The 27168-nt window shown below is 36.1% G+C and overlaps 1 protein-coding gene across 4 annotated transcripts in view; it reads right to left on the reverse strand.

Annotated features, from left to right (window-relative positions):
* The window catches only part of Lmpt (Limpet), a 173721-nt gene that overhangs the window by 53426 nt on the left and 93127 nt on the right, over positions 1–27168 (reverse strand). For 3 of the 4 annotated variants that reach the window (XM_021332292.3, XM_064034255.1, XM_021332289.3), the window contains exons 3-6: positions 2989–3136; positions 1991–2207; positions 1797–1915; positions 1551–1694 (exon numbers count right to left, since the gene is read on the reverse strand). In XM_021332292.3, coding sequence (XP_021187967.1) covers positions 1551–1694; positions 1797–1915; positions 1991–2207; positions 2989–3136 — 628 coding nt within the window. The remainder of the gene's footprint in view (positions 1–1550; positions 1695–1796; positions 1916–1990; positions 2208–2988; positions 3137–27168) is intronic. The other variant, XM_064034256.1, reaches the window with a different exon arrangement.

Here is a 27168-nt window from a genome sequence, read left to right on the forward strand (position 1 = left end):
ATAAATAAAATTCGTCCCATGAAAAGCTAAGCGAGACAGAACGCATCATGTTTATAGTTCAAGCTAGTAAACTAATTGAAGCGACAAAACGTTATTGTTTTGTTTATTTATCATAACTGTTGTCGGTGCATGGCATATAATTGTAAAATCGTTTAGTGTTTTGAGTAAATCTTAGACTTCGTCAACTCTACTAATACCGCCCTCTATCAAGTGTGTTTTAACGTCTGTTTGTAACGCTTTCACACTGAAACGACTGAACCAATTATACTGAAATTCAATAGCATCATTTATTAAAGAGTAGGTAATAAAAGGAACTTGGTAAACGAATTGTTTTTTCAACGCCTGAAAAGTTCTGTGTTCCCACAAATGTTTATCTGGAGAAAGCTGTTCTGACCAGCACTTTTTCTCACTAAAACCCTTGTTCCTTCACTCATAATTCTTTCAGAACAATCCCTCAGTGGCCAGATAACCTATAGCAACTAAGAGTCAGACTCCATGCAATCTAAAGGACCATTATATAATAGTTGCAAATGTCAGGCCGTCAGATCGCACATCGAGGGACAGGAATAGTCTGCGTGATGTGTTTTGTTGTCTCTTTGGAATACGTCGAGACTAATCGTTACTGCTACTAAGTATTTATACCGGTCGTTATATTAATATTTGGAACGCTAAGATTGTTAGCGATTTATTTTCGGAGTAGGTTTTAAATGTTAGGGGAGGAATTATAGATGTTGATGGTGTTTGTATACAATGGTTGTGGGAGAATAAGATTACCCTTAACTGAAGTATTTCCAGTTACCATTAGTAATTTTTTTAAATATATTTTTTGGGCCTCATAGGGAACCTATTTTTGTGATGTTGTAGATATGTCAAAAATGATTGATGAATACAATGGTTTGTCCATAATAATTCTATGTAATTTCCTTAAAAAAATTTATTTTTTTTCAGGAACTGTGGAGTTTTACATCACTTACCTTACTGTTAAAAATTATTCAATTTGTAAGTAAAGAATCTGTCTAAACCCAATTTCTGTATCTGACAGAAAAGCCGAATAGCCAGACGCGCAAAAGTCCACATGTATTAGCAACACCGCTACTAATGGTGTATTTGGAACGACACCAAATTGATTTGTAACAAACCACAAACACGGCAATTTATTATATGAATTGGCATTTATTTATGTAACCTTTGAAATATTGTCGCCCTCTAATTACTAAGGTGATTTACATCATCACATTTAATGCAAGTTTTTAACTAATTATCCATTTATATTACTGTACCGACTACAATACAGTCTTCAGTCTTAAGTAAAACAAAAAAAAAACTTATAACAACGTATAATTAATAATACTTGATTTTTTACAGGTGGCGCCACTGAATCAAGAATCGTTCAACAGAAACAAACGCCAAGAGCACTTGAATTTGTCGTAGTTTCATAATGTTAATATACCTCCTATAAACAAATAGTAGAAGAGCATATGGTCTCACAAAAACTGCATCTTATGAATAAGTAAAAAATACAATACTCATGAGCTTAAGAATAAACTTACCTCATCACAGGCATGACACCTAGGCTTCAACCGTTCTGCATAGTGTCGGACGCAGTACAGTCGTCCATCTAACGCGCAGTACGCCAGTTCCACCAGCAGCTCGTCACATTCCGCGCATGAGAAGCATGTTGGATGGAAATAAGCCTAAAACAAAATATTAATCAGAAATTGTAACTTGCTACTAGTAGCGACATCTATTGTAGAGTAGCCGCACTAAGTGGACTGACTGTTTATAAGGGTACTTACTTCCTCTCCTATCCGTGGCGCCTGTACGGTGATACTTCCGCTTCGAATAGGTTTATTACATCCAGCACAATCAACTGATGCACCGTGATATTGACTAGCGACGCCTGAAACAAATGTTCCTACATAAAGCAAATATACATACATTCAGCTACTCGCCACTAGATGGCGCTCTACTCAATTAATAATTTCGTTACCAATGTCAAGTGCAATTTCGTTCCTAGCCGCGACGAAGTCTTCATATTGTTTGCGGTGGTTTTCGTCGATATGTCGGCAATGGGCTAGAGATAGATCTTGCTTCGGTAGCTGGGAAGCTAATGCTCTAGTTCGCCATGCCCTCCAGGCAGCCGCGCCAGTGGCGCCACCTAGGCCGGTCGGAGCGCGTTCTGCTAACGACGACCAGTACAGTTCAGTCTGAAACGGGAAAATATATCTTTATTAATTTATATCCAGCATGCAACTGAATAACTTACTAAATGAACAATTAAAGTTACGCCCACATGAATATTGTTTTATGGTTTCAATTCGAATATTTTCAGTGGCATCGACATAGTGACTATGGCGATATGAAAGATGAAAGATAAAATATTTAGATACCCGTAAACATGACAGGACAGACAACTTTTGTTTAGGGATCTAATTATATCTGTGTACATAAACGGGATGTTATTAAAAGTAAAAATAACCTGTCTGACGTCTATTGTAGGCTACGGGACCTTTTATAACTAACAAACAAAATGGATATATGACCACTCGTAATGAGCCTCTATTCAAGAAAGTCAATTTCTCCCATAACAGCAATTGACACAAACGAATTTCTCCGCTGTCCTTTAAAGGACTTTCAGTCTCAAGTTTCGCGATCCGAGAAGACCAATCAACGGAAAGAGTCGTCTTACTTAGAGTACAAATTGGTCGTGTATTTGAAACGAAAAAAGCTTTCTAGTTGATAGGAATTGGTTCACAGCAATGGCATCTCGAGCTTAGCTATACGCGAAACTGGTACTGAAGTCCCATTTTTAATTTGAACTAACTTGTGGAGTAGGCATTGGTCGAATGTATAACTAAGCGAGTTTTTGTCAATAACGATGTGATCGAAAATGCCTGAGTGATCACCATTCGTTGCGTTGCCTCGTTGCAGACCTTTTCACAATTAATATTTCTATGCTCTAAGGCATCTCTCTAAGCTAGTAATTACCTGCTTAGCAGTAAGTCCCGGCGGGCTGTCGTACGCGTGGTGGTTGATCTTGGACTCCCGGAGGCCGAGGCGGTCGCGCACGGACCCCAACTCCTCGTGGTACACCGAGTGCTTCAGCCGGTCGCAGCCACATGACTTGCAAGTTTTTCTGGAAACAAAAGAAAGGTGCGTTAGTTTTGTCTGAGGTATACATTACAACCCAGCGAGGCCCAGTAGGGCCAAGGCCTGCCGGGGCTGCGGGTTGTTCGAAAGAGATACCGCGGCCCTGGTACATAAAAGGCCTACGACGGAACACGACGGTTTTTAGTCAGTAAGAGTCTGACACTCCCTCACCGCTGCTAACCCACAGCGGGAGGGGTTATTTGATGATTTTTGACGTCGTTAAAAAAAAGGTATACATTACAAGGTATGTGCATTGTAGGTAGAGGTACTGCTGGGAAAGAACTTCATATCAGAAATGATATGAATATAGATCCTTACCAAGTTTATCGAAAACTCTGTACCGGAATTTTAATATAACAACATAGACACATTATGGACAATTGGACACAATGGTAGACCGTTTTGTTCCCAGAAAAACATCCCAGAAAAAGTTTCCCCGTGTATTTGTTTTGAAGAGCAAGATAAGATTTACAAACATATTAGTTTAAAACCTTTATTTTGTACAAGACCCTGGGGACACGGGACACATCCAGAAAAAAAAAACTACCCACCACAAAAAAATAGGGACATATTCCCCTACAATATCACAACCAAAGGATACATCCCACAATAAGGATAAAACTTCCCTATAACTCATTTGCACACGTAAACAAGTACTAACTAAAAATAACCCAGTCACATGCCGTGACAAAGGAGCATCGCTTATCCCTAATAAGACTATCGCACGAGTGGGAGATGTCGACCAATGGGGACGCAGTAAAATTTAACAAGCTGCCTTGTAAAATGTGGGGCATGTAAGCCAATGTGGGTTTTCTTGGTCCTAATTGATTGGGGTATATCTAGGTAATATTTTCTGGATTATAATATGTTTTGATCTCTTCAATACTAAAAACGCCACAAAAGGTTTGCAGAGACATAAAATAGTTAAGTTTTGTATTTAAAGGTATATGCATTTAGGTAGTATCCCAGAAAAAATGGGGTCCTTTCGATGACCCTAAAAAGAAAAACAACTATCTAATTAAATGCTTCAAGGAACTGGGGTTGCCCGCTCAGTACCTAAAATCTAAATCTTAACCTGAACAAAACGGCCACATTTTAATTGTTGAGTAAATAATTTCAAAAGCTTGGGCCTATGTGCCCATTATTATTTACCTATTCTATTCTAACCCTACCTATTTACATTAAACTATGACTCACACTACTACTACACCTATCTACACTACATCCATATAAGTACCAATAAGTACATGCATGTATTCATCAGGCAACCATTATATATGGATGCAAAAGCATTGATATCTAGCTTTGCCTTATAAGGCAACTGATAACATCTACCGTCGAACTAGTCCTTCTACATCTGCGAACTTTATATGTAAGTAACTGAGAATATACAAATGAATTTATTGTTCGAAGAAATCTTAAAAATGGATTGATGTCCCCTTTGACACGAATGAAAGCGGAATGATGAAAATGATGGCTGACAGAGAGAAATGGAAGCGGAAATCATATTGCCCTGACACTTTTTTTTTTTTTTGGGGCAAGTATTTATATATTTATTTTATAATATTTACATAATATTTACATTAATTTTAAAAATTAAAAATAAACTTATATGTACAACTTAAAACTAATACATTGCATCAAAAAATTGCTCCTCATCGCTGTCACCGGGTAATGTACCCAGAAGGCTGGCAGCATTGCCACGTTGGATGGCAATGCTCAACCTCTGTGCGAAATAAAAGCCAGCCCTTGGGTCACGAGAAGTGTCAACAAGGCGTTTAGGCCCTGACACCAAATAACTTGGCTGTAAGGAAGGAAGAAGGAATCTTAATTCTTAAAGAGGACGGCTGATCAACCAAAAAGTATGTAAAACAGGTTTTTTTTTATTTCATAAGATATGCTTGTAATCCTAAATCTTGTTTATATGATCTCTTATTAGTCCGAATTGATTCTTCATCAACAGCAACATAAACACCCAGCACTAAGTAGGTAAATACGTCGTTTCAGTGTTAATAAAACCTATCCAAAATATATTCTGGATTTCCCCAAGTCATCGTCAAAAATTACCTAGCCATATCACATCCAAGTTAGGTTGTTTAAAACAATTACCTCGTTTCACACTTATAAATAACCACGATTTTCAAGCAAAAACAGGTGCTTAGCCACGAATTAATTCTAATGTCTTGAAGTAACTACAGCTTACGTAATCATGAGATCAGCGTGTAACTGCGATCAAGTTTTGAGCTAACATAAGGTGTTAAAATTATTTAAAACAACCTTCATTATGCTGGCCTCTCACATCTAGTTGTGGGAGGAGTCAGAAATTAGAATTTGAACCCAGATTTTTTAAATTACAAATCACCTATCCTTTTCATATTATAAAGCTGAAGGGTTTGTATGTTTGCTTGAAGTCGCTAGTCTCAGGATCAACTGATCCGATTTGAAAAATTATTTGTGTTAGATTCATTGAGGAAGCCTTATAGGCTACTTTTTATCTGGCTGCGCCTAGTAGTCCCGAGGTAAGGGCTGAAACTAGCTTAACGTTTCTTGCAAGCACCTGTAAGAAGTTAGTCCGGCCATACAAAGGCAATAAGAAAAAATAAGGACCAATCCACAATAACCCCGGTTATTGTCAAAATCAGATCAAACATCAAGATATTCAAAAAGAAAACAGCAATCCCAAACAATTCGAGAACAAACGCTAAACGCACCGAGGAAAGAAAGGTAGCGGATATGCCATAAGAAAGGTACCTAACCAATAAATATAAAGACGAGGGAAAAATCTTAAGGACGTAACGTAAGGAAAAGTAGTAAGGAAACCCAGTCTGTCAAAGATTGGTCCTAAGAGACTGCGATATAACATCTCCGCTCATTTTGTTCTCCATGTCCAAACGAAATTGCATACAAAATAATGTACATAAATGCATAAATCCATTGAAAACTAAAGAGGTTTGAACGGAGCACAATGTGCAGCCATTATTGATATGCTAAGAGTACCCTGCTGAGCACACTGCAGAGTGCAGACTAAACAGTCGAAAGACAGTTGACTCGATGGTTGGCAATTTTTGATAAGTAAAAAGTTTTTTTGTTTGCAATCGAAGTTTTTAGTCGGTCTCACCCTCCGAGCCTTTTGCCAACTATGTTGGGGTCGGCTTCCAGTTTAAACAGATTCAGCTGAGTACCAGTGCTTAAGAAGGAACGACTGCCTATCTGACCTCCACAACCCAGTTACCCGGGCAACCCAATACCTTGGCTTCTGACTACCCGTAACGACTGCCAAGGATGTTCAATGACAGCCGGGACCTACAGTTTGACGTGCCATCCGAAACACAGTCATTGGTGTCTAAGATATACTTAGAAAGTACATACAATCTTAGTTTTTAGTCGGTCTAATACCGGCTAAATACATTGGGCCTTACTACAAAAACTTTAAACCCTGTTTTACACTTGTCTAATAAAATTTTGGCTGCAAAATGAACCATATGTCAACGTCATAATTTGTCATTTTTTTAGACAAGGCATAAACTGACGTTTAAAAGTTTTTGTGGTAAGACGGCTAATCTTTAGAATGTGCGCGCAACCAACCATTCATCTTCATACTGGTTTATGAGCCCAAACAAACTATCGGCCGACTGAAAGTCTGCAGTCTGCAGTCTGTAGTGTACTCTCAGTGATCCTGATGCCCGTGATATGATTGACTGGATACGAGACTGATTTAATAGGATAAGTGGGATGAGTAAGGACGGAGATTGTCGTGTCGAGGTCCTTAGAAATATAGGGTGACTCTTGTATTGTGAATATGTAACAATGGAGAAGATTATATGTTTATTTTACGAGTCTTCTAAATTAAGGATTCTGTTACTGAAAAAATTTACTTGTTCAATGAAACGTAAGCAAATATATGTTAACAATCGACATATAATGGCATTCGAGCAAAATCCCTTATTTTGTATTCGAATTAAGTCTGTTAAGGGGTTAAGGCAAGACATTTTATTTCTTAGTACCTACTTACTTATGGATTATTCATGAGAACCTCCTCCTTTTTGGGAAGTCGGTTAAAAAAATGAAAATATTTGAGAATTTTGGTCTGTAACATTTCTAATTCCACTGTTCATTCATCAAAAAACATCATTAACTACTAACCTATTTTTTTGTAATATTAAAACCCAATGCAGTTTGAAAGACTATAAACTTCTTAAACATTTCAAACATCATAAAAGTATAACTAACAATGAATGAATAAACATAAACAAAACTGACATTTAGGTCAGAACGTCAGAATAAACCAGGTTTCAGGATTTCAGTGAATGTCTGACAAATGTCTGTGTAAACTGAATTACTCATTATTACACGGAATTTGATAAATTCAAGTGTTTGTGTGATCCGTGCGTTTGCGCAGTCGCGTCATTCGGAATACGGATTAGGGATGAGTCAGTGACCACAGTAAGGTAAGTTAGGATATATTAAAATTAATATTTGAGAAGAATTCGTAGTTTTTTCAAAGAGTATAATTTAGTATTGATTCAGGCTTAAAAGGAAAATTTGGGAAATTGTCCTATCCTTGACACGATAAATGCTGTATTTCTCGATCACTACCGTGAAAAGTCTAAAAAAATATACCATAAGAAGCAATTTAAAAACACTTTAATCAAATTGCGTTTTTATCCACCAGATGGCAGCACCCGTTTCTCATAAAACTGGCCAACCTAACCTCACCTTGAATTTTACGTCCACTAAAGTGCAGAGTTATCTATACGATGGGCCATGGTCCTATCATGGTCTTCTTATCGGTGACCTTGACCATGAACCCCGTGTATGGGTTATAGTATATGGTATGGAAGGTTGAAGAAGAGTGGGCGCAGATTTTACAACAGATGTACCTAATGTGTGAGGAGGTAGGTAAATAAGTACACAAAGGAATGATTACAATAATTAAACTTGAATTCAAAATGTCCTACAATGTGAACTTGAAGGATGCCTGTAAATAAGAAATTCAATATAGAATATTTCCTTTGGAAAAGGCATAGAAAAGACACTCCTTTCGCTAATTACATTTTATAAGCCTGTTTATCGGCTACCTAGGCAACGTAGCTTATAGAACCGTCAAATTAAGCGATGTTCTGTGTTAATCACATGGAAGATCAAACATAGAATAATCGTGCTAAACAGAACCAGTAGCTCAATAAAAATAATGCCCACAAATCAAAATGTCAACATATCAAAGGTTTCAAACATTTTCATCAGAACGCGGAAACTGTAAGAACCTTCACCATGACCGTATAGTTTATTTTAGCCTCAGATTGATGGCGAAACTATCCGATTTAGATATGGTCCAGACGTTCGGAAATGTGTGTTAACAGCTGTTCTAGCTGAAGATATTATTAGAACAATTAATGATTATAGGGGACAGAAGGGAGATGACATTGCTTACGTCATAACTATAAGATGGGGAGTTTATGGAAATGGTTCTTCGATTTAGGTCAGAACTTTGTTGTGACTATTGAATTATGTACCGACACATATATAGGAGACACATACATAATATTTGCTAGGTTTAGAAAAAATGGTAAACCTTATTACTATTCTAATAACTGACGAAACCTGGACTTTAAGGTCTTAAATCACCAATCCACCTTCAGCAAGCATGGGGATTGACGCCCAATCGTTCTTTGTAAGGAAAGAGGTCTATGCCCTAAAGTAATAGATAGAGTAGATAATTAGATTACTATTTCCAAATATTTATGAGTATGCCACTACTTCGAGGAATTTATTTGTGCTGACTATTAGTAATAGGAATTCTATGTAAGAATCTAATCAATGATAAGAAGGATTTATCAGCAGATTAGTGGTTAACAAGCAATCATATCGTGATCGTGAAATTTATGAATGATGGAATGTTAATGGGAACACCGTTGATTTCTGAAATATATTTTTTAGGAATTGTCATATAAAATATCGGGTTTCCCGGGTAACTGGATCTGGTCAGATAAGCAGTCACTCCATGTACAACACTGGAACTTAGTTGGGTCCGGTTAGACTGCTAGCCGACCCCAACATAATTGGGAAAAGGCTAGGCAGATGATGTCATATGAAATATTTTTGCAAAATGAATCAAATAAAATCAGGAACAGGGCGGGAAGAAGAAGCAGTGGGTGGGTATCTTTGGCCTCAAACACATATTATCAGTAATTTTGCACTCTTCACTCTGATATACATAGAGTACTGCAGATTAGAAATGTGTAATTACGGGCTTATAAAACCTGTATCCAGGAATCCACTATAAACCAGAATCTTCCAATCCTGCAATCTTATCATTTTATATCCTTCTACTATTTCTAGAACTTTAAATACTGGTGGCAAGTGTCCTATAAATAGGTCCTTTATCCCCCTCGTTTCTAAGTTATGAGTGAGCCAAGATTCCCATGGTAATAGCAATGCGTTTAATTGGTATGCGCGGACATAGTTGCGTGTGCGCAGGGTTCGTTGACGTCTTGTTAGCTTTGTGTACTTGATTATTAGGTATTGCATTATGTAGATTTTTTGATTTGTAAAGGAAGGGTATCGATTTTTTGGACCTTCTTAGCTATATGATGCTGTATGATTCCTTATAAAAGCTAAATTTTGATGCCCTTCTTTGCACTTAGATACAAATTATAAGATTCGTTTTGTGACAATGTCTACATAGCTTTTAAAGACAACGTTTCTAGCTCCATGCAAGTTAGTTTATTTCAAATGAAACATACCAAGAGAATTTATTTACATTTTGACCCGGCCGACTTATGCAGATCATGGATCGATAATGATCATTTAATAGCCGTGGCTCATCCTTAAAAATGTTCTATTATTCTGCTAAATCCTTTCCAAAAGTTTATTGTTTCCAGTAACCCTTTTAAGAAGCACTTCGGTACAACATAATGATCCCATAAATACGAGACAACAGTTAAAGGATAAGTAGCTATAAACTATAAGTTCACCACCATGAAAATCATACACGTTAAAATAATGTCCCTGCACATTATCTCTACTTCGTTAACCACGTAAAATGTATCTAAAACAGAGCCACTTTAATTGTTTTCGTCAAACAAGTGTGTCGTACGACCTTGTCTTGCAAACCTCTTTGTTTAGGCTCTGTGGTGTAAATAGAACTTGTCATTATCTGTGGAGGTATTATGGAGCTGTCAAATTCAAACGCCTGTCATGTCATCATGATTGATGCTTTTATTAAATTAATCCAGAAATGAATGTTAAGAGGACGAATTGGAATTTTTGGCCCCAAGGATTTCAATTTTTCTCAGTAAATACAAAACGGATCAAAATACAACTTGGTTATCTGAAAGTTCACGATATAAACCTTATTTTGTTTGTTTTAGAAACATGATTAGGTAACTTTTATAACAGAGAAAAATATATCAAACATACCTCTTTTTAAAAAGAGATTCACATATTATGGGCATACGGGACCGATTTAAGCCTCTTAATTTTTTTAGTAGTTGAGTATATACATACTCTTTAAAATTGTAGAAGGAATTTTTATCAAATTATCATTTCTAAATAATAAAATTACAAAACCATTTTGTCGCTTACGACTTTTAGTTATAAGCTAGCGCGCGTATTGTTATCCTCGCCCCGCTCAGACGCTCCGACCCCTTTTGGCGCCTTAGATGCGCGTGCCGGTTATGGAATTATTGTTGACCAATTCCTCGCCTTAACGTAAAATTAACACATTATATACTTCCGTTATTTTTTCAATAATTTATTTGTATTGATTGTAAGATTTGGCTAAACATTTGTGCAAATGAGCAATGCAACTTGTATTCGACCTTCCCCGAGATAGAAGGCCTATTAAATAAGAATTATCACTTATGACTTTAACTATTTGTCATCACGGAACGCGACCTAAGATTGCACAGTAGTGTCCTAACATCAACTTGTACTAAAAAATAGTTATAGATTGAATATAGACGCAATTTATTACTAAATGTAAAACTGGTGTAGTACTATTACCTAAGAAGTGTTTACAGACGCCTAGGAAGTGTAACAGTGAATATAAATACTATACGATTTTGTTATAAAAGTGCCATATCATAGTGCCGGTTCTCCTGGGTGCACGGAATCTTCACGGTTGCGCGAACTACACAACGGCGAAAGTCCTGCGAGTGCGCAGGCGGTGACAGTTGCCAACATAACAGCGCTAAAGCGTTCCAGCGACAAACGCAGTGTGGTTGCCTTGCATTGCAATCACTCGTGACTAGTGGCGCCACCCCAAAGGTATTTGTAGTGCTGGTACTTGACATTGTATATAAAAAAATACGATGCCGAGGGTTCAACGTTCCCCGCCTGCTACTCCTCAAGAAACGGATAATAATCCACCTATCTTCTCAACCCCAGACCTTTTCAGCAGACCGAATGAGCCGGACACCGCGAATATTACCTCGCGGCCTAAACGACAACGAACCGACTATTCGCCGGAATGTGAAGTAAAGACTTTTGAGGATAAAATAATGAAGTTGTTTACCGTTTGGAAAACTGACCAGGAGTCCTTACTTAAAAAACTAACCTCGGAGTTGACGGAAATTAAACTCCAAAATGTGGAGATACAAAAAACAAATGCTGAAACCTTAAAAACGGTTGAATTCTTAAGTCAGGATTATGATTGCATCAAAAAATCCCTGCAGAAATTAGAAACCGAAAATAATGAACAACGCAATTATATTGTGAACCTTGAAAAAAAAATTGAAGATTTACAGTCGAGCTCGCGATCTGCTTGTATCGAGATAAGAAATGTCCCGGAAGTTGAGAAGGAAACAGCTGGTGACTTAACATCGATTGTACTAAAAACCTTTGAGACCATACAACCGTCGGAAAATACACCTCAACTTCGTGACGTATATCGGCTGCCAGGAAAAAAAGGCTCAAGCAGACCAATAGTTGCAGAGTTCCTTACTGTCCCCTCAAAGATTCAAGTACTGGAAGCCTGCCGTGCATTCAACAAGGGCCTGCCATCAACAGAAAAACTAAACACGGGTCACATTGGTGTTCCCGGTCAAGTCAAACCAGTTTATATTGCCGACCATTTACCTCGCTCCCAGCGGCAACTATTCTTCGAGGCGCGATCTTTTGCTAAAACAAACAAATATAAATTTTGTTGGTCCCAGAACGGAAAAATTTTTCTTCGTAAATCAGAAGGAATGGACTCTGTTATTATCAGGTCAACTGCCTGCCTTAAGAAATTACTTACCGTTGAAAAATAATCGCAAAACGTCTCATTTATATTATTTTAGCATGCCTGTAGATTATATTAGAATCTTACTTTTTTACTTATATAAAACACGAGTACTACTACCCTTTTATAATCCATTTTCTTACTATTTTATGACCATTACTTCCTACCTTATAATAATATCACTAGGTTTAATCGCATCGTGTCATGCACCTTGTACACATCTTACATATAATACTATGCACATTTTTAGAATGTGTCAACAACACTTTAAGCTACTGAAAAGTTACTACACACACTTAACTCATAACACTTACATATTTACAATTTTAAACCTGTACATTATATTTAACACTTACAAAGCATTTATGTACATCTTAATGACGACCTTATATTTTTTACATTTTCCTGAAACTTGCAAAGCAGTATTGCTACTTATCGATAAAACTAAAATACACATAATAATATTCCGCACACATATAGTAGAAACCGTTATACACTTAACATCCAGCATTAGTATTCGATTCTGACACTTTAAATGATATTGATTCGTTTGGCATGAGCGACTCACACCTTTGTGAACCAGAGTCATGTAGTCTTTTTGTTAATGACACTAACAAGTCCCTAAACATAATACACCTAAATATACGAAGCGTGAATTGTAACTTTAATAGTTTCCTTGTGCTCCTAGCAAGAATAAAAATATCTTGTGATATTTTGATTCTATCGGAGTGCTGGCTGAGGCTCTCAACAGTTCCCCCTCTGGAAGGGTACGTCTCATACCACTCGAGCAAACTTGCTAACCAAAACGATGGCGTAATATTATATATAAAATCAGAATTACCCCATATCGTCACCGAACCTTCAATATCTGGTGCTAGCTGTCTCACCTGCAACATAAACTCTCATAATACCCTAATTTTAGGATTATATCGTTCCCCCTCCACCCAAAATTTAGACAATTTTATCGATGGCCTAGATGCTATCCTTACTTCCATGTCAGAACAAAAGAATCTTCTGATCGTGGGTGACATCAATATTGATATCATCCCAAATGCCATCTCCCAACAAGCACATCAGTATCTGAACCTTATTTCTTCACATGGCCTTCTTCCTACACATCATTATCCAACCCGTATTAATTCTTGTATTGATCACGTGATGTTAAGATCAAACCGGAAGTGTACGACTCTTGTGCTTGATACCTATGTTACCGATCATAGGCCGACGTTTATTTGCATTCAAACTACTATGTCACCTCCAGCCGCCAAATTAAATCGCATATCTGTTGATTACACAGCTGCAATAACTGACATTTTATCCATGAACTTTAGTGACTTTTTCTGTATTCAAGACCCAAACAATGCTGCTGAGTCCCTAGTATCCGCCATTAGCTCTGTCATTGCAAATCACTCCAAACCTGTTTACGTGTCTTCGAAACGACGAATTCTAAAACCGTGGATCACAATTGGACTGCTTCGATGTATCCGAAATAGAGATAACATGGCTGGAAAGTTAAAGACAGACCCTGAAAATTTCATACTCATGGTAACATATAAGCGATACCGCAATTTTTGCAATAAGCTCCTCAAAAATTTAAAACACGCGTATGAGAAGAATGAGTTCCTAATGGCAAAGAACAACCCTAAAGCAACTTGGAAAGTTGTTAAAAATGTTATTGGCACCAGTCTAAATGCAAAATCCCCCAGCGAACTTCTAAAAGTAGCTACAGACGAAAAGTCCTCGGTCAACGTTGTCAACGAGTATTTCGCCAATGTTGGGAAGAACTTGGCCGAAAAATTTTCTTTCACCACGCGTACCTCGGAATCTTCTCCTCTTGCATTACCATCAAACTCGCTTGTAATTCTGCCCACAGATGATATGGAGGTCTCAAATCTCATCACTGGGTTACGAACTGATGCTGCGGTGGGTTGGGACGGCATTTCTGCGAGAATTTTAAAATCCTGTATGCCTGCCATTGTCCCCGTAATTACGCATATCTGCAATCTCTCTATTGCCACAGGCTGTTTTCCCAGAGTTTTTAAGAGGGCTGTTGTTCATCCCATTTTTAAGAGTGGGGTCAGACACAGTGTTGATAATTATAGGCCGATCTCGATTTTGCCTACTCTGTCTAAAATATTAGAAAAGATCCTGAATAATCGTTTGGTTGACTATCTAGAGTCACACAAACTCCTAAGTAGCAACCAGTACGGTTTTAGACGTGGTAGGTCCACTGAAAATGCTGTAGCTGACTTGGTAGATCAGGTAGTATCTAAATTAGATAGTAAAATGAAATGCTTGGCTATATTCCTGGACCTTTCCAAGGCATTTGACACTGTGTCTGTTCCTCATCTCTTATCTAAACTTGAAGCTATTGGCATTCGCGGAATTTCCTTAAAAATCTTCCAAGACTATCTGTGTGATCGAACCCAATGCGTGAAAATAAATAACGTTATGAGTGACACCATAACATTGAGTTTTGGCGTTCCTCAAGGCTCAATTTTGGGTCCCACACTATTTCTTGTATACGTTAACAGCCTATGCAAAATGACACTTGAGAACTGTTCTATTTTCACTTACGCCGATGACACAGCTCTATTAATCTATGGTAGTGATTGGCCTGAAACTCTCAAATATGCGGAACTTGCTCTAAACTCAGTGATGAAGTGGCTGTCAAATAATATACTAACTTTGAATTTAAAAAAAACGGTATACTTACCTTTCTCCTTAAAATCCAATAATTGTCCCCCACAAGATACGATGGTTCTTAGAGCGCATTCTTGCCCACTCGTACAATCCTCCTCACGATGTGACTGTCCTCAACTCAAAAGATGTGAGTCTGTCAAGTATCTCGGAGTATATGTTGACAGTTCTTTGAGCTGGAAACCCCACCTGACTAATTTAATATCCCGAGTTCGCAAGTGTATATTTATATTTAAAAACCTTAGACACTCTGCCGACAGTGTAACGATCAAAACTGTTTATTATGCCTTGTGTCAAAGCATAATAAGCTATTGCATCACAGTTTGGGGCGGGGCACCCAAGACAACACTTCTACCCTTGGAACGAGCACAGAGAGCTGTTCTCAAGGTTATGACCTCGAAACCTTTTAGATTTCCCACGGCGGCTCTCTACTCTGAATGTCAGGTTCTGACTGTGAGACAACTCTTTATTCTGGGCACTATACTGCGCAAACATCCTTCTGTGGTATACGATCCAAATCTACCCTCTAAAAAGCGCAGACATTTCCAAGTATGCTCTACTCGAGGATGTAAAACGGCCCTAGCTCAGCGTCATTTTGCTATACTCTCAAACCATTTATATAATAAAATAAATAAAATCTGCTGTATTGTCCCTATGTGTTCATACAGATGCAAATCCTGGGTTACGAAGTGGCTCCGGACATTATCATATAATGATACTGAAGACTTAATTAAAATATCCAACGCTTAATATACCTAATAATAGTAATAAGTCTATAATCTGCTTTGTTTTAAATGTACATAACCACGAGTTTTTATGTAGTATACATACAAAAATACACACTTACCCCACTCATACACACACACTGATACACTTCACATACACACACACACACACACACACACACACGCACGCACTCACACACACACACACATACTCTCACACACGCACACACATCTATAAGTACAAGTAAATGGGCCACACCATTGGTGCATCAGCTGACATGAAATCTTTAATTATTGTTATTTTGTACGTCTTACAACTACTGTCACATGTTCAAACTGTAACGGAGATCGCTGGCACCCTAAACACAAGTTAAATCTTACATGGGGTGCCAGAGCTCATCGATAATACGTAACACTAATAGTTGTAATTTGTATCTTGTGTTATCTGTGTACAATTAATTGTGTGAATAAAATAGTTTTTTTTTTTTTATTTATTACACCTAAGTCACCAGAACTCATCATTATTATTTACAACCTTGTTGCACTAAGTCATGCTTCTTTGATTTTATGATTTCCTGATATATTTTGGAACCACATTCACCGTTCATCTAGACTTGATGGTGATCCATCCATGTTATTATATGAAAGCTGGCCATCAAAAGATCTTATACCACAAGTTCGAATTTCAAAAATCAATTCGATTTTGAAAACCATTACGAAAGAGGTTGGATGCATACAAATCCTAAGAATTCATTCAACTATTGCGTGCATGACCGCCAGTTGCAGCAATTATATACGGTCCGTTGTAAGTCTAACGTTGTCATAAAATATATTTCGGCTAGTTTTATTGCTAGTAATTAGGTCATGCGCATTAGTGACTGCAAGGGCACTGTGTTTTGTGTTCTCAGTTTAGGTGATGCGGGCTTTGGCGCGCGATTGACTCTTTGCTTGATTTGAATTTAGAATATTGAAGACATTTGTTTTTTTATGGGCGTATTCATTTCTTCTTTTAGTTTTGTTTTCAGAACTATTTTCCGAAAGTTTCAGAGGCACGTCCATAGTGGTATTTTTAAATTTTAACTTACATCATAGTACGCTATACTAATTGAGTTCGTGACAATACATAACTAAGACATTTAAGAATTTTATGAGTTTCATTTTACAGAAAATGCATTAGATTTCAGTTATTTTGCTTTTTTTTTCATTACAAAATATGAATGAAACAATGTCTATTGTCTTATATAACGGCCACAGTACTGCGTATTTTTCCATATTACAGTATCAAACTTTAATTTTTTTATACCAATTGTAAAACTCCTTAAACCCAAACCTCAGTACATAATTTGTCTATACCCACACAAGTCGTGCATTCATTCAGTCGTAGTTTGATCTAACAACTACGGAGTCTGATGTATCATTTAAACAATTCACATGTTAGCTTAGCTTTGAATATCTTGTTGATTTACGATTGAGTAAACGGTGTAAATTAATACAGAAGGTTGATTAATGACATTTTAAACAAATAACTTGGCTGCCTGGTCCATAATTTGCTCTAAATGTGACAAAGAAGGATAGGATGCAAGAAATATCACAGAAAATTGCAAAAATGGAAGTTTTTTTTAATATGTATAATGTGTGTTTTAACTTTTTAGGCCCTATACAGACTGCTGTTACATTATGCTGTTGCTGCATCCGGATGACAAAATTAAAAAATATTTTCGAGTGATAAGGTTTTCAATGGTTAAAATTGCTTCAAACGAAAATATTCTTCCTATTATTAGCGCCTGAATGATACGCTTGAATAATATCAAGAATGGAGGATTTCTTGAATTTTCACAATTATTTAAATCGCGTAGAAGTTAACCTTCTTACTAAATTGAATCCTATGTTTACTTAGCAAGTTGGCCACAACCGCTGAAGACATAAATGAGAATTATAAATTAGGAACTGATTTATGTGTTTATATTGGACGCGTTAGGCATTACGTATTGCTAGACTGTGGCTTTTTAATGTCCATTCGATATTGTTATAATTACTGTGAAGACTGGATGGAAGTTGAAAAGAATTGTGCAAGTTTAATTGTGCTTTAGCCCAGTACATACTAGGTAAAGGTAGAGTTTCTGGTAAAAGCATAAGATAATGATCTTGATGCGGTATATTTCTTTCTTATTTAATTACACATTTAAAACATTCTGCTTTAGTTCAAAGATGCCACAAAAATAGTAGTAGGTGTTTACAACTGGCCAGACAGACTGTCTTAAAACCTCTTCGCACAAACTATTTACTCTATGCCCGTGGTGTTTCAATAAAAAGAAAAACGCAATAAAATTCACCAAACGCTCACCTACATAAAAATAAATATATTCCCGCTAAAAATAATCCCATTCAATGGCGGAACTGGATTTTTCCCGCCGTTAATAATTTTAAACCACATGGCCATATTGTTTATTTTTCACGACGGAAGTCAAGATGTGTGGTGCTGTCTTTATTTTTAAATTATTGTTCCTTTTATATTAATAATTGGTGGCGATGGCAACATAAATTTGGTTAAGATGTCATGTATTTTTTGTAGCTTTATTATTGAAGCTGATATTGGTAGAGAGAAAAATCTGGGGCGCCAGGTCCAGATTGGCGCCCGCCGTGACACTCATAAGCGTGCAAAACCAGGGCACCGAAATATGTCGTTACAGGCGCTTCTAAAGAGGACCATTACGGCGAAATTGTCTAATTAAATTATTGATCTATTATTTTTACACTATGACAGCTGTGCGATAAGATTTCATTGAGAGAACGGAACGATGTATCTATCTATCCAATAAGAAACACACAAAAAATCATAAAGGAAACTTCTCTTTCAACGAATTTCGCTGCAAATTCACGGAAGCATAAACCAATAAATTCCTCACTTTACCGCTTACACTCTATGATTTAGCGATGTAAACTAATCTATTTATTTTTTGCACTTTCAATCAGTCTGGCGCCCTTGGCAAAACTTCTTGGATCCATAAATAATAAGCATTTCACCTGATGTTCAACATGAAGGAACAACAAACAGACGCCGTTTATTTTTATATATTAGCGCAGTTTATACAAATGTTTGCTATAATACTTGGCTCGCTTCCAGTCGCTGCTTCCCATCTATGTCTTGTTTCTTAATAGTAAGAGATATTTGTACTGGAATAATGTAAATACGGGGGAATAATTGACATTCCCGAAAATCTAGGATTAGTTTTGGGATTTGAGAATATCGGCTTGCTGCGAAGATTTTGTAAGGATTTGGAAAGTAATAAATTAGCATATTGATGTTCTTTTTGTGTTTTAGCGAAGATGGTGCTAGTAATACAACGATCACACAAATCAAATAAATCAATTTTGTGCAAGCATAGACATCTATCTAGGGCTGCCATCCGTCCGGGTTTCCCCGGATTTGTCCTCGTTTGGAGGCCGTCCGGGGGCCGTCCGGGCGGGGTTTCAAGAAGTGTCCGGGGAAAACCCGGACATTTTTCATAGGGCCATCTTAACCTATGGTGCCTGGGTATGCGAATTACCCGGGCGCCTAATAATGCAGAAGTCGAAGTGTCCCAAAACTCCAAAATTTTCGCGCTCGCTTCGCTCGCGGCTTCTTTTCATTACACATTTTTTTTTACGTTTTTTTACTTTAATATCCCAATATTCAAAAAATTTTGCGCTCGCTTCGCTTGCGGCTTCTTCACTTTGCGGATTTTTTTATTATACAAGTTTAGGTGCTTTAGTGACCCAAAACTCAAAAAGGACATTGTTCCGGCTCCATACATGTTCTGCCTAAGAACCGTTCGAATGGAAAGTGACTTCTATAAACTCTTAAAATTATATGGAATCCTGTGAAATAAGTTTTCACGAACGGACACTTCAGGAAACTAAAATAATTACGAAAAAAGTTAATATTTTGAGGTTATAAATAAAAAATAACCAAGCTTGCGTGAAATATCAGAGTAGTATTATCAAACTACGCTATACAAAATATCAACAATACTATGTACAGCTCTATATGTTCTCTTCTAGATCTAGGAAAAGACTACTCTACTAGATACTAGGAAAAGTTTAAGATAACTATCATTTTATAAAGTTGCATTTTCTGTCTGTCCCTATGAATGCTTTAGATCTTTAAAACTACGGAATGGATTTGGGTGCGATTTTTTTTAATAGATAGAGTAGGTAGGTCAAGAGGAAGGTTTACACCAAGGTTTTACATTGCCACATTTTACATTGAAAAACAACTACCTACACGCTTTTGCTTTCAACGTTACGTTTCTTAATATATAGTGAATCCACTTTGGATTTGTGATAAAACGCATAAGTATCCAAAATGGAAGAGTTCCATTCACCACAATTCATAAAATATCGATATTATTACGATAGAGAATTATTTATTTAAATGATTGTTACTACTTTTATATTAGACAGTTACCTAGCTATCTACATGCCATAAGGCGGGAATCGAACCCGCGGTCTATTACCAAGAAGGCACAGACCAGACCATACTGAAAATGTCATTACCACACAAAATAATTTAACAGTTAAAGTAAGGTTTACCAATAACAATGAAAGAGGTTTTCGAGGATGTGCAATAAAAACAATATTTATATTCAATTAAAGGTTTTTAATCATCAATATTTCTCAATAATATCTTATCTAAGAACTGAGCAGGGGGTTCAATTGAATTTTGGTATCTCGCCCAGCTTAAATACCAGATAATAGTCATTATGTGGGCACAACAGCCCACTGTTCTACGCCCAACGATACAATTGCAACAGTAATGCTGCGTCCAACAGTGCATTGCATCTTATTATGCTCGACTGCTTCAGACCAACACGTCGTACATATAAGGTCATGAGCTTCAACCTGTAATAAATAAATACAATAAAACATTAGTAACTTGCAATTGTGGCAATTGATTTGAAAACCGAGAAATTGTGTGCTTATGAAAACATAAGTAGGTAGTAACATTCTTATCAAAATTAGAAAAACACTTTCGTAGACCACTTACCATACGGGGAACAGTCCATTGTTGTATGCAACGAAGTATATCTTCGTTTTCTAATACCAAAGAACCTCCAGCAGATCCACAATTTATACAATATACTATATTCTGCATCCATTGTTGTAATTATAATACAACTAAATTCGATCACAGACAGAGCAATATCCGAAAATGCCAGGAAAATCCAGTCCTTTACATACAGCCGAGTCTACCAAGTACGCAATCTAATCGGAGTCCGTAATCAAGCCAAAGTTGTTAGAATAAAACCATGAAACGCACAGAAAATCACAAAAGAAACGATAGTCGCAAAGCAATCAAACTGACTTCTAGCAAATTGACTGAAGTACACCAGTGTTGCCAATTACGAAAACTATAATCCTACTCGAGTGCCAAGCTAGAAATTCGCGATTTCGCTTAAAACATATAGAATACTAGTTTTTTTCTAGCTAGTCAGTTTAGGTATATAAATGAATAAAGTGTTACCAACTAATTTTAATAATCGACTTCGGAAAGAAGGTTCTCAATTCGATCCGTATTTACCGAAATCGTGAAAACTTCCGAAACTGGCAGCACTGGCTGACGGAAACATTTTATAAGGCATCAATAATTGTGACCCAACTTTTTATTTGGAATTTATTTATTTGAAGTGTCCGTGAAATACTAAAATATGTTTCAAACAATATAAAAATAAATAAAAATTATAATATAATTTATATTCACATCGGTTCTTAGGCCAAAATTGGACAATGTCCTTTTCGCGCTCGCGGCGACTTCACTTTACAGTTGATTGTATTTTCAACATTTTTTTGTCTAACCTATCAAGAATAAGCCTCTTAGTTATGACCTTCGAAATACATTAAGTCACAATCTTTCAATACTAGGTACTACATGAGCTAGAGACGGCCCTGACTTTTCATGTAAGGAAGGACTTCATTGAATTTAAGTAATATGGTAATATTAAAAATTAGGTCTTGTTTTGTTAAACAAAAAAAATCGGACTCGTCCGGGGAAAAAATGCTATTTACGCCAAATGTCCGGTTTTTTTTAAATATTTGTCCGGGTTTGGCGAAATTCGAAATGGCAGCCCTACATCTATCTAATATTGGTGGGTGCAAGCAAATCTATTTTTCTGTTACCGAGCCTAGCCGGCTAAGACTATGAATCGCGCCAACTTTAGCGAAAGTTCTTGCATTTAAAACTGCATTATTAGGATCTATAGTTTTAAGTACAACCATATAATGTAAAAGAGGAATAGTTTAGCAAACATGTGCAAAGTGCCTGTAAAGACTTTAAAGGCAAATTACCATGATTATTTGTAGTTCCCTACTCATCACTAGTTTACAAAACTTCCTCGGAAAATGTTCCAATATTTACGCAAACATTCTTCGTAGAAATAAAACCAAAATGGTTTGTTTGTTTTTGTATCTTCCATACGTGTAGCCCTTCGTGAGATCATGGTCAATGGTTACAGAAATATTAAGCTTCCGTATACCTAGCCTTCAATAGTATTAAATATTATATTTGGTACTCTTTCCACCATTTTCTGAAAATGCCTGGGGTCAATGGCATGACACTTCTGTAAATCTATAGACCAAACGTCACCTTAATCTGTGGCAGTCTATATATTTATGGTCCTTTAAAAAAAATGTAAGGTATGAACTTGTTACAACAACATATTATTATATCATTCGATTTAATAATAGTTACTGTATTTTCCTTATTACCTATTTAACAATGGGTTCAAACGATGAATTTCCTCAACCGTGTTAAAATATCAAAAATATACGATCGCTGATTGTTTCAAATCTCTAAACGTGACTGAGTGGCCGTATGTGTCTAATGTCATTATCCTGACCATCTTAGCATACAAGTGACCTGACAATTTTAATTATAGTTAACAGTTAAGAGTAACATCCTTCTCCGTGTGAGAGGAGGCCTGTGCCCAGCAGTGGGGCGATAAAAAGGCTGTAACAGTAACAGTAAGAGTGACATGAATAAAGATACATTCTAGAACAATCTGTTCGTGTGCAATCGTCACATGAGAATACAATAATACACGTCAGTGATTTCAGGCTATAAAGTGCTCTGGTTAACCACATCAGGCCTTTAAATAGATATCTCGAAGTTTTATAGATTTCATGACGTTTGTGTTAGTCTCGTCTTTAGTCTAACGTCTAACTACGGAGATTTAAGGAAAAAATATAGGTACAAATTTTTTATGTATAAAAACGTCGACATAAAAAAATATTTTTAGATAAATAATTTAAAATAACTAAACTTATTACAATCTACCTATAAGTATATTATCTAACAATAAATAAAACGAGGTCGCGAGTCATCGCTAGTTGTAGTTACAAATAATTTATTAGTCGTAAAATACTATTCTCTGTATAATTATCTTAGGAAGCATTTAATGCTAGAGTACTAAGAACTGGTCTGCGAAATCAAACGATATTTTTTTCTACAATAAAAAATTGCGAGAATAAAACATTATAACATTTAGCGTATAATTTAAAACTTTGCCATTGCAAATGATACTAACACCACGTTTCATAGATTAGCAGGTGTAACATAGCAACGCAAATTCCGGATCTCTATCAAAATACCATAGATAAAAATAGTCCACGCTTTTAATAACCTCAAAGACGGACTAAACAGCTGATTACATTCCATGTTCAAACTGGTTGGCGCGAAAAACACCTGTCAAAGGTTCCGGCCAGTGTTGCAATAAAACAAAATTCGTAGCAGCGTGGGCGTTGTGTAGTCTGGTAATGAAAATAAAACTTTACTCATAATAAGACAACAAGGATGTATGATGAAAATACCTTTGCTTTGCGTTTTGTTTAGATGTGTCGTCATTTGTTTGAATGTTGTTAGCATATTGTTCTTTTGAATTTCGAATGATGAGACGCCATTATTATTTTTGTTTGGAAAATAATTTAATACAAAGATACTGAGTTAATTGTTCTTGAAGTTTTTTTTACACAGTCAGGAATATTTGAGCACTACAAAAATAAAGATCAATGAGAAAACATTATGTCATATTTTCATCATCTTTGAAGCACTTCCGATTTGGCAGACATTGTTTTGATCCCATCAAGACATTGTTTTGACAAGAAAAATGTGTATGAAAAATCTTTGAATGGAACAGATATCTATTAGTATCGTTTAATTTACTTTTCTGTACATAAGTATTTTTCATCACATTTTAACCCGATGGTTGAATGGTATAGAATACCTTGAGGCATTAATCCGCCAATGTACCTAAGTTGAATTGCAGATTAAAAATCTCAGTACATCTTATGCAGTTCTGGGCCACGAGCACAAAAATATATTTTTTAAATCAAAAATTAACTATGTCAAGAACAAGTTTTGATAAAATTGCTTACATTTTGTCCAAGTTCACAGAACTGTTAGTAAAGTACACAGACCTTGTTATCTAGAAGTGGCTTAGGGTGACACGGTGACATCAGCGCCAAATGTGCTGCAGTTTGTAAGTTTACCTAGTCAGGCTACTGATAGTACGATAAGGTTGCAGCCATAATATATGTTGTGTTTTTTATTTATTTTTACTTTTTTAATTGTATTTTTAACTGTATAAAGGGCAACGGACTTCAAAAATTGCATTTTGTGTCATCTACAGGCTTACACAGACACGATATTGTAATTGATATATCGTTGAAATTATTCCTAACATCTCTGAAATCATTGTAATAAGACACATTTGTGACAAGGTTTCGAAAGAGAAATAAATAAAAAAACAGTTATTGCAAAAAAAATACTGCTAATTCATAATCGAAGTAATTGCTAATAAATTCTTGCTAAAATTCTTAATTTAAATCCGGATATAAAGTCTCAACATTATACCACAAACAAAATCAAAGTTTGATGATCTTGGCAAACAGGCAAAGGCTAACGATGGCATTCAGCTCAATTATCGTCCAAGATCCACAATATTGATAGCCAAAACGGTAACTTTGACCAAGTTCATTGAAACTGAGCAAAAATAGCCAGAGATCAAAGGACCGAGGCTACGTTTGATGATAGATATGTAAAATATAATGATATAATGATGTGGCGTATCTTGTTTGTAATTTTATATCTTTGGTTGTGCGTATTTCCGTGATTTTGTTTGAATAATTAAAGGCATATTAAAGGAGTCTGGTCTTCATCCGCTGATAATATATTTGGCAGTGGTTATTGTCGTCGTAAGAGTGCCTAAACATAATTATGTAAAATTGGCAAAAAACAATTTGAAATTCTGCACTCGAAGGGCCAATGTTTTAAATCGTCTTCGAAATACTTCGAATACTGTCGAAACATCATTAGCTTTAGTTATCTATTCAGATTCTATGCTTTATGTAAACATAACAAGAGTTTATTATCATTTCAGTCAGTCAATATCTATCTTTAAGACAACAAACTGACAATCTATTCTTCGTGTCAAAACTGAATTTGAATGAACTGTCTATTCTGTTCGTCACTCAAACAAACATAGTAGAATAACTTCGTCGGAAAATGCTCATTTAACATTGAGTTTTTCCAATTTTCTTTATGTGAGTTTTGCTTGAGCAGGTTCAGTCAGATTTCAAATCCATCATGTGATTTCTTTAATGCCTTTCTAAATATTTTATACCGACCATTCCTCACTTTTTTATATGATGTACAGTTTTGCACGTGAGATTTATATGCAAGGTAATAAACAATGTAATACTAGGAACTTCCCAATAAATCTACCACACATACATTAACGCCTTTATGTAACTCACTATGGTACAGGAGACCGCACATCAGTGGTAACTGCCATGCACCTTAACTCAATAGTAATAAGTACGATTTTCCTATAAAACTGTTACCACTGACCTGAAGTTGACTGTACGATAAAAGCTATGGGAATGACCTACCGTGATGTAAAATGTAGTAAAATTGCAATAAACATATTTGAGTTACAGTTCACTTTTGATCTTACTGCCAATTGATTATAAAACTATATTTTCTAATTTAGTTTTACGTGCCAAAATAATAACAAAAGGTATTACTTATGCCAACAATTTCACGTGCTTTGGCTTTTACTACACTATTATTTGAAAATATATCCGTATATAAATATAAAAGACGGGATATATTTTACGGGTCTATAAAATTTGACTGATGGTGAAGGTGAAGGAAAACATCTCGAGGAAACCTGAACTATAAGTTTGAAATCACCTACCCGAATTGAGCAAGCGTGGTGATTAACGCTCAATCCTTCTTCGTGTGAGAGGAGGCCTGTGCCTAAAATGATGATATTTAGACCAAATCCTTTCATCCTATAAGTATGGCATAGATGTTTGTGGTGCAGCACCAATATCCAAATGTAGAAATAATGTGCTCGAGGGAGAAAAACTTTTTTTATAGCTATTAATATGATTTGTGCGAATAAAAAGGTCTGAATATAATGTAAGGACCAAAATAGTGGCGCCTGGGAGGCTATTAGCCTTGAGCGTCAAAACATGTCTGTATGTTAATATCCTAATTTAGGAGTCTTACTTATTTCATTTAATATTTATAGTATGTGTTGTGATGTATTTCACTATATCTAATTTACGGTTAGAACATTCCTCTATATTTCTGATAATCCCTAAAATTGGCACCTGTAGCTGTTTATTGTTTCTTACAAGAACATTTTCTTCATTGCCAAGAGCTTTAACTGGCATTGGTTTAGAACTTTATAGTAACCAGAATTTTTATCAACTTCCACAATTCATTTTTCTACAGAACTTACGCTAATCTTCGACATCGAAAGCTCACCGTGTCAACTCAAGCGCAGCTAGAATAAACATTGTAAGAAAACCTTTTAGCCGCATCTAGAACCAGAAGCGTCCTTGAGCTCAACCTTACCACTATCTAATGGAACGCCGAGCCCATAACCATTTACTTAGCGATGCAAACTACAGGCGTTGTTTAACTTTCAACATTTCTTAGAAAACAGCTTTTAGTTTCAGTAAGTACAACCTCTTTGGGGTAAAGGGTTTTTAAAAGGCTGGCTGTGGAACAGTGGACATTTTAGAGACCAAAAAGAGAATCAAAAGTCCCATACGAAAGTACCCAATTGTCGTCATAGTCAAAAAACGTTCACGGCAGGATAAAAGCTAGGGAGATACCCCATATCGCAATTTTTTAGCTCCGGGATGTTGTAAGATAAAGGATTCGACATGAGAATTAAAATCTTCTTCATAAACTGGACTAAATGTATAAAATAAGTATTAAAAGAAAAAAATTCAAAATTATAGACTGAGATTCCGAATACTTCAATCAGTTTACTTTAATACATTATTTTTACGATCCCGAAGATCTTAACATCGTAATAA

The sequence above is a fragment of the Helicoverpa armigera genome, chromosome 4, assembly GCF_030705265.1.
Source record: "Helicoverpa armigera isolate CAAS_96S chromosome 4, ASM3070526v1, whole genome shotgun sequence".
NCBI lineage: Eukaryota > Metazoa > Arthropoda > Insecta > Lepidoptera > Noctuidae > Helicoverpa > Helicoverpa armigera.